The sequence below is a fragment of the Microcebus murinus genome, chromosome 11 (assembly GCF_040939455.1).
Source record: "Microcebus murinus isolate Inina chromosome 11, M.murinus_Inina_mat1.0, whole genome shotgun sequence".
Taxonomy (NCBI): domain Eukaryota; kingdom Metazoa; phylum Chordata; class Mammalia; order Primates; family Cheirogaleidae; genus Microcebus; species Microcebus murinus.
The window spans coordinates 46,630,256-46,644,239 of NC_134114.1; the positions used below are offsets into that span (position 1 = coordinate 46,630,256).

The 13,984-nt window shown below is 34.0% G+C and overlaps 1 protein-coding gene across 1 annotated transcript in view; it reads right to left on the reverse strand.

The window, feature by feature from the left end:
- SREK1IP1 (SREK1 interacting protein 1) overlaps positions 1–13,984 on the reverse strand; it is a 38,297-nt gene that overhangs the window by 18,294 nt on the left and 6,019 nt on the right. The window contains exon 2 of the mRNA XM_076008052.1: positions 8,497–8,544. Within this exon, the coding sequence (XP_075864167.1) occupies positions 8,497–8,544 (48 nt within the window). The remainder of the gene's footprint in view (positions 1–8,496; positions 8,545–13,984) is intronic.

Consider the following 13,984-nt stretch of genomic DNA (forward strand, 5'->3'; position numbering starts at 1 on the left):
TAGGATTTATCTCTAGCTCTCTTACTTTGTTGGCTGAGTCCTTTGGAAGTCCTAGATTTATATCAGAGAATCTCCTGTTTGGAGTCCCAATCTTGCTTGGGCAGGGTTCTGGGCCTTACTTTTATCCCCTGCATCCTGCCAGCCCATGAAAATAGAAATTCAAAAATCCTGGGTTCATCAAATACACTCAAGGCTTATCTCTTGGAGCTTCTGCTTTCCTTCTATTGTTGGTCTTTGAATACTAATATACTTTACTTCTTTAAAACTAATATAATTCTTTAAAACTATAGACTACTAATATACTTTAATTCTTTAAAACTAATATACTTTAATTCTTTATTGTCTTCCTAATATACTAATGTATATAAAATATGGTATATACTGCACATTTCATATGAGTTTCTTAGGTGTTTATTGGAGGGTCTATTCTGTCATACTGTTGGAAACAAGTTTCCTCCATTGTGATTTCTTTCCAAATGAATTACTTAGAAGCACTTGTTTTAGTTTCTCAATACATGGAGTTGTTAAATTTTGTTTTTATTGTTGATTTCTAAATTTATTACACTGTTAGTAGAGAATGAGATCTGTATGATATCAGTTCTTTGGTATGTTATGAGATTTCTTTTGTGGTCTAGGATAGAGGTAAATTTAGAAAAGAGGGATATATTTCAAAAGAATATCCAGTCACGTGCCACATAATGACGTTTAGGTCAGCTAGGGACTGCATATATAATGCTGGTCCCATAATATAATGCTGTATTTTTACTGGACCTTTTCTATGTTTAGACATATTTAGATACACAAATTCTTACCATCATGTTACATCTGCCTACAGTATTCAATATAGTAACATGCTGTACAGGTTTGTAGTCTAGAAGCAATGGGCTTCTACGGCTATATACCATATAGCCTTAGGTGTGTAGCAGGCTATACCATCTAGTATACTCTGTGATGTTTGCACAAGGACAAAATTGCCTAAAGACACATTTGCCAGAATGTATCCCTGCGGTTAAGTGATGCATGACTGTATATTACTATTTGTTGAAAAAGGTTCTTTATTTTGTTGTTTAACTCTTGCATCTTAAATTTTTGTCAAATGATGTCTCATAGAAGTACTTAAAAATTATACTGTTATTATTGGTTTGTTGATTTCTCCTTGTAATACAATTTTTGCAGTATATATTTTGAGACTATATTAGTAAACACATTCAAAACCACTATTATTTTATCTTTTTAATTGATTGTCCTTGAATCTTTTTATCCACAGTACTGCTTTTACCTCAAGAATCTGAAATTAAAATTGTTCCACTAGTGCTCTTTAAAGAATTCACTGAATTATAGGAAATTGTCATTTTTGTGAGTAAAATATATCTGTCTGCTCTTTTTCCCTATCCCTTTTTTTGAAAATTTCTGTGTAGTTTTTAGTTTTCTGTGTAGTGTTTAGTTTTATATGTAGTTTTATTAATCACAACATGGAGCTGGACTTTGATTTGATATCAGATCATTTTTAATGTTAATTTCTTACTGTGGGGGAAAAATAGTTCCTGCCTCACTGGAAGCAGTATAAATTCACTCATACTTACACATACTTAGGAGGTGTAAGCTTGGGCTGCCAATTCCTGACTATTCTTTTTCTTCTAATTATTATTTTATAGGAACTCAAACACACTGTAAGCATTCTTGCTACTTTCTTTTCTTTTGTCTAATGTCTGTTTCACAGCCTTTTTGAGGAATCTGACTTACATGAGGAGCTCCACTCTTGCCATGCACCATCCCTCAGGGCTCTGAGGCTTCACTCCACAGCTCTTAAAGGCCTCCCCAGTAAGCCTGCAGACTACATTCTTTACAGCTGGCATCCCCTGCTGCTTACTTGACTTTTGCTCTTTTTTATTTCTAACACCTGGAGATTTCCCTTTCATTTTTTGGAGCTGGGTTTTGTTGTTGTTGTTATCTTTGGAGCAGGGTTTTGTTGTTGCTGTTATCACTCTATTTTCCACCTGTATCTTTGTGTATGTGGAAAAGAATGGAGGATTTTTTATGTTGGTTCAGCTTGCCATTTTGATCAGAACTCCTGATAGTACAATTTTTACCTTGCTCAAGCTAGCTTTGTGCCTAAATGCCTTATGTTGAAATGCATATTTAAAATAAATAGAATGCTTAAACAATGAATACACTGGTAGCAGGCTCTGTCCCACATCCATTTTAGCTTTGCTTCAACCAAAGTGACTGTAAAATGATAAGTCAAATTACTTATGAATTACAAATAAAGTTTCTTATTTTCTTTTGGGGAACAAGTGAATAAAGCTTAGGAAATAATTCTGTTCAAAATTAAAGTTCTTGTGCTTCTTTTCTATTTAGGCACTAAGTAGATAATTAGCAAAGAATTCTTAGAAACTTGGTTTTGACCATGGATATATGGAAATATTTGAAGTTATAACATTTTAATAGCTGATTAAAAAAAGTGATGTGGCTTTTTTCAGAAATGGAAAAGCCAGTCCTCAAAGTCACAAGGAAATGCAAAAGGCCCCAAGTAGGCAAACAATCTGGACAAAAAACAAAAAAGGTGGCAGACTCACCCTTCCTGATTTCAAAACTTACCACAAAGCTATAGTAATTAAAACAGTTTGTATTGGCATAAGGATAGGCATATAGACAATGGAATAGAACGTCCAGAAATAAACTCATACACGTAGTACCAACTGAGTTTTGACAAGGGTGCCAGGTTCATTCAGTGCAAGAAAGAATAGTCTCTTCTATAGATGGTATAGAGACAACTAGATTTCCACATGCAAAAGAATGAAGTTGGACTCCTCACCTCACACCATATGCAAAAATTCACTCAAAATGGATCAGAGACCATAAAATATAAGAACTATAACCATAAAACTCTTAGAGGAAAGCATAGGGGTAAATCTTCATTACCTTGGATTTGGCAATGGATTCTTAGATATGACATAAAAAGCAAAAGCAACAAAAGAAAAAAATGATAAAACAGACTTCGTCAAAATTAAAAACTTCTGTGCAAAGAATATTATCAGGAAAATTAAAAGATGATTTATAGAATTTTTCCTTGGGGCCATGATGTTTTATTATGAAAATAGAATAAAAACCTCAAAAACAAAATGATCCTAATTTAATGAAAAATTTGTTATTTTTCATTGTTTTCTGTGAGTTACATGCAATTAAATTATCAATATTAATTGTAATAAAAGCATCAACAAGATTTTCACAAACCAGCTGTAGGGTTTTCCCCAGGGGGCCACCCATCACGTAACATGTATGATATAGCATGGGAGAGTGAGTTGCCTGTGCACCATGCAGCTCCCAAGGGAAAGAGATGTGTGAGAGTTACATATGCTTCACAAGGCCCCAGGCTCAAAACTAGCATGAGTTAAATACAACTCGCATGGAGTTAATTTTTTATAAATGGTTAAAATGGCAAATTTTGTGTTATATGTATTTTACTACAATTTAAACAAAAAGGAGCATGTCATAGTGTAAAATCTTATAGATAACCAGAGTTCAAATTTTGGTTTTCCTACTTACTAACAGACTAACCCTGAGGCTCAGTTTTCTAATTTGTAATAACAGAAATAATCAATAACAATATTGAGGACTTATTATGACCAGCCATTGAACTAAACATTTCACTTGCATGAATTCATTTAATCTTCACAACAACTATACAGAACTAGGTACAATAATTATCTCATTTTACAGACACACACACACACACACAAAACAAAACACAAAGTGGTTATGCAATTTATTTTACCTAATGTCACATAGCTAGTTGAGGTTTGTACCTAAGTAATCTGGTGCCAGAGCCACTGGTCTTGAATGTTTATAAAAATGGAGACCATGAAACCTATTTCACAGAATTGTTTTAAGAATGAAATGCAATGAAATTAGTACAGAGCCTAGCATCAAATAGTTATTTAATACATGGTGCCAGGTTCTGAACATTTATTGTACTAATATAGGCAAAAATATATTCTCCCCTTACCTCGCTCCAGGAGTAGCTATGTTTGCAAATCTAAGCATCAAATTACAATAAAACTTCAGCTTTATTTTGATTATACAGATAAAAATCTATCAGTGCATAAAAAACTCTTGTTTTATAATTAGGGTACTCAAATGCCTAATTCTTAGCTTACAGAATATATATAGGCTATGTGCTTACAACTGTTAACTGGGCTTTGGCTCTACCTAAAATTCTCAGATTTGAGAACACAAAAGCTATTTTATAATCATTTGAATTCCTAAACCCAGTTAATCCCACCAAGCTTCACATTCCTATCATTTTGGTTTCTACCCAAAACAATGTAGGCCTTTGTAGTCATAAATCTTTCCTTGAAGTCTCATCTTCATATTGCTCTGTTTTTGGTCCCCTGATCATTGCCCCCGTCTCCCGGTCTTTTACTATAGTTTCTTAAACATGTACCTGCCCTACCTGTTCACAGAATGCTCCCGTATCCACTTGTTTTAAGGGATATTTGGCTCTTCCTTGAGGACACTTCTCTATAACTAATCATCCTTTACCTCAGTACTATTAACATTCTCCAGGCTTCTCAACAGTAGTCTTTTACATTCAGCTGCCTATAGTATATACAACAGCTTCATTCACTGAAGTACGTGGATCCTGGCTCACACTCTAGCTCTTTACCCTAAGCTGTGCCATAAGCGTGAATGGACAGCCTAGGTCAGGGGTGGGGAAACTGTGGCCTTAAAATGTGTAGTCAAAAGTCCGCACTTAATGATCCAGAAGGCCACAGGTTCTCCCCCTGCGGCCTAGGTTGTTGGATAGCTTTTCTCAGTTCCTTGACATTCTAGATTCCACAGCCACACTATGGTGCCTATCCTCATCACCTGTAACTGTTGTATCTCTGAAATTTTCAACTCCAATATTATATTATGACTATACCTTCTATCCTTCTAACTTTCTCATTCCTTTGCACCTATGCCTAGATTTGTTTTCCAATCTCATTGAGACCTTTGGTCCCTCAATATACCTTCGTTAGTCCCTCAAAATACCTTCGTTTTCTCCTAGTGTCAAACCTCTCATTACTGCCCATCTGAACAACTCTTTCACAAGTCTTTTTGACTCTCTCATACCCTTGTTCATCTACAGTACTTCAGTGCAAAACGACTAATCTGGCTCAAAGTTACCATTTCTCTCGGTCATGGGTATCCTGGGGCCGCCAAGCAATGGTTGAGAACAACATTAACGCATTTTAGCAGAAACATAATTATCTCATTTTTTATTTTTACTTGGTCAACTTTCTCTCCTATTTCCCTCAATGAGTTTCCCAAACTTGTGCCTGTCTCAAAACATTCATCAACCACTGCCCTGACTCATCCAAACCCTTTCTCTAAAAAGACAATCCTGTCTCCTCATATACAAAGAAAAGTGAGATTACCAGGCAGCATCTCCTTCCACTCTGTCTCCACACCTGAAAGCATCCATACCTATTCTTACCTAGTTTCTTCCAAACTTGAGGTGCCCTTGCCATACATCTTAGAAGAACTTGCTTAATTTCTTTTTGTCATTCATATCTGCAAACTCCTCTAATGTCCCCTCAGTCTATACAAACATCTTAGGTCTTAAAAAAATAAAACCATTTCTCACATTTCCTTCTAGGAATTACTCAATATGTTTCCTACTTTCTCATGTAAATTTCTTTACAATGGAGACTATGTTGGCTCTCTCCACTTCTCCATTCAGGCCAAAACATATATTAGTACTTTGTTGCATGACCTACAACTACTTAAATTGATCTTACTAAGGTTAGCAAAGCATCCTACCTGCCAAATTCAATGAACATTTTTCAATCCATTTCTTATAAATCTTAACTGTTACACCTGACAAATCCCCCTCAATGTTGAAAACCCTTACTCCTTATGGCTTTTGTGATGCTTTACTCTTGTTTCTCCTGGTGCTGCACCTTCTTGGTGACTTTTTCCTCAGCTCATGCCTACATATTTTACTCCCCCAGCTGACATTTAATTCCACCAAGATTCTGTTATTATTTCAAAATGTGTTTAAACATCACACAGGTTGATAAAATGTGAGTGAGGACAAAAAAGAGTTGTTTCTAGGAAACAAAAGCTATACTTTTAGAAAGACTTGATTTAAATGAATTGCTTTTTTTTTTTTTAACATTTTACAACTAGTTTATTGTGGAGGACACACTGAATTTACATGACTCAAAGATAGGTATTTTAGCAAGGCTTGGTGGGTCACACCTGTAATCCTAGCACTTTGGGAAGCCAAGGCTGGAGGATCGCTTGAGGCCAGGAGTTCATGACTAGCCTGAGCAAGAGCAAGACTCCATCTCTACAAAAAATAGAAAAAATTAGGCAGGTGTGGTGGTGCACACCTGTGTATGAATTGCTCTTAAAAGCAGTTGGCACATTAAGCATTGGCAAGAAGACTGTAAAAGATAGGGAAAAAATCTAAAACAAAGAGAAAAGGTACCAGTTTTTCAAAGGGGGTGCCATTAGTACTTTGGACCATAAAATTCTTCATTGTCTAGGACTGTCCTACCATTGCAGGCCTTGCATACTAAGGGTCATAGTGCACTTGCCATTCACATTGCCTTACAAGTGTCTTAACTCCTTGCCCATCTTTGAAGAAGTAAACTATAAAAAATAGAGAGTGCATTTCAGATGTGGTTTAGACATAAAAGACCAAATGTAACGTTAATAAGCAGACCTATAAACAATGGAAAAGTGATGACTTTATATTTAAGTTAAATGAAATGTTAAAGGCATTTAGGTATTTGCTTTTATTTAGTATTGCTGTGATCAAATGACAACCACCGAGTTTACTGTATTGATCTTCTTTTAATATTTTGAGAACTATCATTAATTGAGACATTTATTCCATGGACAAAGGTTTAATGTCCCTGTACTTTTTAAGTACTCAGAAGTTGCCAACTCAAAAAAATTCTAATAAAAACTCATTATAGAAATAACTCTTTCTATAAATTTCTTTTAAATTAATTTTGCTAAGGAAATTGTCAAGAAAAAGAGATCCATGTTATTTAGTAACACATTCATACTTAACTTGATCCTTTGAAACATACTGACATTAAGATATTTTTCAATCAAGTATTAAAATTCATTATACTGTACAATCCAAATCACTATTTTCACAATATAGAGACAATACTTTCTTGTAACTAACTAAATAATACCTATATTTTGGGGCATTAAAAAATTTTAAATCATCTTGTTGACCTTTCTTTTATCCCTATACAAGCAATACAAAGATTCTGGCCCCCAAATAAAAAACAGCTAGTTTTTAAAATGTAGTTTCTATCAGAAAGATGTGTAAATTCATAAGATCTTCATCTCTAACAGCTGTAGAGATGTAAATTTAACACAGAAGGGTAATTATTACTAAATTTTACCCCAGGAGACAAATTAGAAATTGTTTAATAACTTTATCACTAAAATTAAAGATCTGAATAATAAACCTGAAAGAATTAAACTTGGCAAAATAGCACTCAATTTCACTATTTGAGCAAGCTTTCCTGGAGCCAGGTTTTATTTATTTATTTATTTTTATTTTGGCATATGATGGGGGTACAGATTTTAAGGTTTCAATAAATGCCCTTTCCCCCCCTCCCCCCAAGTCTGAGTCTCCAGCATGGAGCCAGGTTTTAGCCTTAACTTGGGAATATGTAGCTTGGTCTCTTGGCATGCTTTTATTTTGTACTTCTGATTAAGATTTATGCCCTGAGGGCTCTCTTATGACATGTTTTTGTATGGAACTCTTTTTGTCAAATCTACTTTCACTGGTAAAAAATAAATAAACAGCTCTTCAATGAATTGGAGTGTATTAAAAATTCAGGTTAATTTGCAGGGTCTCCAGACAACTTAGAAAATAGTGAATGCTATTGTTATAGCTGTTAGTAAAGCTTTAGGAATTACTATTTTTAATTAGAGAAATAATATTTATTTACAGTATAAAGTTACAAATTTATAGTATATAATTGCACATGTTGAACTTTACCCTTTGCATTCTTTTATATTAATCATAATGGAGATTAATGATTATTTAAATCAAATTTTTGCCCATGAGCAGAAATTACCTCTTTATAAAAAGAGATAAGTAAATTCAATAAACACAAAAAAACTTCATAGTTTGTTTTGCCTTCACACCTTACCCAGTACCTATAAGGATAAGGAGTAAAAGTATATATGTGCACTTTTGGAAATATATACTTTCTCCAAACTCCTAAATCTACTACTACCACTTGTATTTCATGATATCTTTGCTAGTCATACCTGTCACTGGGTTTAAAGCATGGAAGAACACTGAACATTTAGTGCTAACAGAGGAATTTCTGAATCAACTTATAAACCTTAGCTTAAAACTAAAGGACTATGTAAAGGGTCTCTGAAATCAGGATGCTAAGTTAAATTGCCCAAGAGGCAGTGATTCCAATAACAGCAATGTACAAAATGTTATTTTTTTAGTGTACTTACGGTAGCCACATTTTTTACAGCCTGCTCTAACACTGTCCTTGTTGCAACCTGAAATACAATTAGATAACACTTTAGGAAATATGTAAGTAAAACCATAAAAGCTTTATCACATGAACTAGCTAAGCAAACCATTTGCTATAGATTTCTTAAAAAAGAAACCCTATCCTTGACCTAGCTTAATAACATTGTTCAATTATTGTGACTCTTCGAAATCAGTGGAAAGACCAATTTACTCAAATTATTTGACAAATACTTCAAGAATATTATTTTTTCTACTTCAATAGAAATTCAGTATTACAGTCAACAGCTTAAACATTCCAGGAATTCTATGACACCAAGTAAGAAATTCCAGGATACTTTGGCCTATTTCTCAAATGTTAAGAAGTTAATTTAATACATGTGTATGTGAACAATGAACATTAAGGTTAACAAATGTTTTTCTGCTTTCCATTAGAAGAAAAAAAATTCGGACTTTCTTAATGGAATTGGTGAAATTCAAAAAAATTTACTTTAATTACTAGGTGTTATAAGAAACATCTAAATTCAACAGTTAAATTTTGACAAGCAAAAGCAAACTAGTTATATATCCAGTTCTGGTAAATGATTACACATATTCAGAGAATCTGTGTAATTAATAGTACACACAGGCCATGCTGAAGATATAAATACCAAAGAGAAGAGTAAACCAATTTATTTGGCTGGGCACAGTGGCTCACACCATGGCTCATGCCTGTAATTACAGCACTTTGATAGGCCAAGGCAGGAGGTTGTTTGAGGCCAGGAGTTCAAGACCAGTCTGGGCAATATAATGAGACCTTGTCTCTATAAAAAAAATAAAAAACCAGTCAGGCTTGGTGGCAGACACCTGTAGGCCTAGCTATTTGGGTGGCTAAGGCAGGAGGATTGGTTAAGCCCAGGAGTTCAAGATTACAGTGAGCTATGATCATGCCACTGCACTCCAGCCTGGGTAATAAAGTGAGATCCTCTCTCTTAAAACAAAACTTATTTTATTGTGATAAAATATACACAACATAAATTTACCATCTTAACATTTTTAAGTATACAATTCAGTGGTATTAAGTACATTCTCATTGTTATACAAACATTACCACTATCCATTTCCAAAACATTTTCATCATCCCAAACTGTAACTGTATTCATTAAACAACTGTCCAGTTCCTCTTCCTTCCAGTAATCTTTATTCTACTGTCTTTATGAATTTGCCTATTCTATATGTCTCATATATGGAGAAATCATAGAACATTTGTACTTTTAGGTCTGGCTTATTTTACTTAGTAGAATATTTTCGAGGTTCCTCCTCATTTTAGCATGTGTCAGAATTTGTTCTCTTTTATGGCTAATATTCCATTGTATGTACATATAGTTAAAACTAATTTTATCCTCCAACAGTGGCTTCAATTAACCAATAAGAAGCCCAGTATAGTATTATTCCATTTTTTGGGTGAAGGACAAAGAGCATTTAATTCCTAAACTCTTAAATTGGGGATATCATCCCAACTTAATAATACATTAAAAAACATACAGTGCAAATACAAAACAGTGCTAATTTAAAAAGAAATGTTTAAAAACTACTTCTTTAATGTTATGAAGTTAAAACATTCTTTTTCCCCTAATTTTCATTTCGCTTTAAAATACATATTATTGAGTTGTTCTTGTAAAAATACAGTCAATTCTGCTATAGTGCTTGTTTTAAAAATGCAAATGTACTGTTCTAATGTAACTCATACATTAGGGAACAATTTGAAGATAACATAACTTTCATCCACAAAAAACACCAATCAAATGCAGAAAATTGTATCCAGCTGACCCAATCCTTGTACGAATATACAAAACACACAGGCGCATATCTCAAAACATTTCTAGTGACTTCCATTCATCCACTTCTGGTTTTATAACTTCCCACTGATTTCATATCATCACTCTCCTACTGACACTTCACAACTCACAAAGCTGTAACTCTTCTGAAACCCCTTTCTCAGCAAACTCCAGATCTTTTTAAAGGTCAAGTGCCATATTTATTGTTGTTTTTAGCCAACTAACATATGTAAAACTGCTATTGTTTTTATTAGTTCCTATCTTTTTGTGTGTCACTGATCAAGTTTTTGAGTGCTGTGTTCCAATCCCATTTTTTCCCATAAACCCTGTGGTTTTTACTGCACAGTATGGGAATAAATATGTGAAGTTGTAGCAGAACTGACTGTGGAACAAAATTGAGTTGATGATATAATCTGAGGCTCTCGCATTATGAAAACAATTGCATGTTGGAAAAAAAAAAGCTCAGAGAATTTGGGTCGATGTTAAGTCTGTTTCCATAGAAACTGTAGATGCTAAATAATACTGAACAAAAGTATGCTAAATGCACCATTATTGTTCCTACAACAGACTAAAAATGTTGTAATGGACAGATCTGAAATAATCTCATCTCAGCATGTATTAGAATTGAAATCATTTATGACAAAAGGCACAGATAAAACGCATCATTCAAGTATTCTATATTTTTAGAATGAATAAAATATAAAACTTTTTCTGGGCAGGTCATATTCTGTAATAAAGCTGAAACTTTTATTAATACATAAAAGGGAAATATAACAAGAACTCTAAATAAAGCAACATTATATCAGCTATTTCCTTGCCAGCCTTTGGTTAAATTAAGACTTCAGCTTCATTTGTCTTTAATTTTCATGAATGCCTGGTCAACTGAATGCTTCCATCTGGGACTTTGAATCTACGGCAACTGACACAAAGGATCCGAGACAAGTGACACAATAAAGTGGGTACAGTTAATTCATTCTGCTGTCTGGATCCAGTTTCCAAGGGCACTGATGCCAATGGCGGCAGCAGCCCTAACAAGGTCTGAGCCCGTGCAGGATCTTGGATATTGATTCCCTTTGTCTTTTCTATTTTTCTGAGCCTTATTAACCAGGCTTTGCTTAGATTCAATGAACTCCCTTATATCTTCCCTTTTCTGCTTAAATTAGTTTCTGCCATTTGGAATGAGAACCCTGGATGGTACAATGATACTCAAAATACATGTCAAACTGAATAGCAAAGTTGATTGTGAGTTCCTTACTAGCTAAATTATCCATTTCCCCATCTTACACTCCTGTGCTGTTCTTTTTTTTTTTTTTTTTTTTTTTTTTCAATGACTAGATATTTTATTTTAATACCCACATGAACAAAAAAGCTAATATTTGGGGGAGCATTTTTTTTTTTCACTAGGTTTTTTTTTTTTTTTTGGCATATTATGGGGGTACAGATTTTAAGGTTTCAATAAATGCCCATTCCCCCCCTCCCCCCATCCTGTGCTGTTCTTTGTTTCACTCCTTTTTGAAGTTTGGTAAGGCTATTCAGAATAATGTACCCTGTCTCCTTCAAAATTTTCCTTTCTAATCATGACCTGTAATCTATAAGTCATTAAATAAAAACTTACAAATTTGAGTACATAAAAAACCCTGAATGGCAAAACCATCAAAAGCAAACTCAAAAGGCATGTGACAACTTGGGAAGAAATACTTGTAACTCCCAGGACCAACTAAGGGCAATTATCCCTGCTGTATAAAACCCAGCAAATCACTAAGATAAAGACCAACACCAATAGAAAAAAAAAAAAAATGGGCAAAGGATCTGAACAGAAAGTTCACAGGAAAGGAACCAGAAACGACTCTGAAACATAAGGAGACATGTGCAGTTGTATTTATAATAGGTGAAATGTACATTAAAACCAATACTGAGATTCCATTTTCACTTATCAGAGTAGCAAAGATTGAAAAGGTAGAAGAGAAGGTGGGGAGGGGAGACACACTCCCACACATTGCTAGTAGGAGAGTAAATTATACTATGTCTATGGAAAGCATGCAAAAATTCTCCAGGCTGTACATTTGTGATTAGTGCACTTTTAAAAACATACACAGATTATATGTTAGTAAAGTAGTCAGCACAAAAAAAGTTTGTAAAGTTAACAGTACGGCAAAGAAAGAAAAGAGAAGACCAAAAAGAAGGGACAAAGGAATGAGAGAAAGTGACAGAAAGGGAGAGTCCTCCACAATTGCCTCAGGTTGTTCAGTGGTCCCCAAAGTTATGATGAGCCATTACATTTGAATTAAATTTATTTCTTTAAAATTCTACATCACCTACATTTCCAAAGTCAACAATTTAGTCACTGGGAACTCTAACAGTGATGTCTAAAACTTAATATTATATTAAATATCTTTCTTAGCTATTTTGGGGAAGCCTGTCAACATTTTCTTTATATTAAAATATTTTCTACAATTACTTAAATTGAAATGTAAACAAGTTAAGTAACTAAGTTGTTTTTTCTTTGTATCAAGGGATTAGAAATTGCAGTTGCTTCTGTCACAGGATCCATTCTTTTCATTTTTAATTTGATTAGATTGAATCAGATTAGATTCCTTTTCTGTTCTGTAACAAGTTTTACATTTGGTTACTCCATTATGGCTTTAGTTATCATAATTTGGGGACCTTTAAAGACAACTTCAATTTCTTTTGCTTTTAAAATTCAAACTGTAGCCATATTTTATATCACATAGATGGTAATATCTATATAATATGCATATGTTCTGCTAAAGTTGAATATAAAGTCAAACTCCAAGTATTTAAATTTTTCTACCAATTTATATAAAGAATTTATGTTTATCCATTCAGCCAGCCTATGTCTTTTGAGTGGTGCATTCAGACAGTTAACATTGACTGACAGAATTACTATGTGATGCTGTTGTGTTCATTCTGTTGGATAGTATCTTATTGCATTTTTTTCCCTCTTGTGCTATTGTTTTATACAAGTCATGAGCTTTAACTTTTGGGTGATTGTACACTGGTGGGTATCCATTGTGCTGATCCATATATAATGCAGTTCTGAGTATGTCCTGTAGGGGAGGTCTGGTTGTGACAAATTCCCTCGGGGTTTGCTTGTCTAGAACAGACTATTTTTCTGTCAATTATGAAACTTAGTTTTGCTGGATATAAAATGCTATGCTGGTAGTTGTTCTGTTTAAGAAGACTGAAGATGCAAAAAGAACAAATCTGCATCACATTACCAGACTTCAAATTATACTACAAGGCTATAGTAACGAAAACAGCATGGCGTTCGTACAAAAATAGAGACACAGACCAATAGAAGATCAAAGAGAATCTAGATATAAAACCATCTACCTACAACCAAATGATCTTCAACAAAGCAGACAACAACGTACATGAGGGAAAAGAAGCCCTATTCATCAAGTGGTGTAGGGAAAACTGGATAGCCACATGCAGAAGAATGAAAAAGGAAATTAATCAAGATGGATAAAAGACTTAAATGTAAGGCATGAAACCATAAGAACTCTGGAAAAAATGTAGGAAAAACTCTTCTAGATATCAGCCTAGGAAAAGAATTTATGACTAAGATCCCAAAGGCAATTACAGCAACAACAAAAATAAATGGGACTTGATTACATTAAAAGCTTCTGCA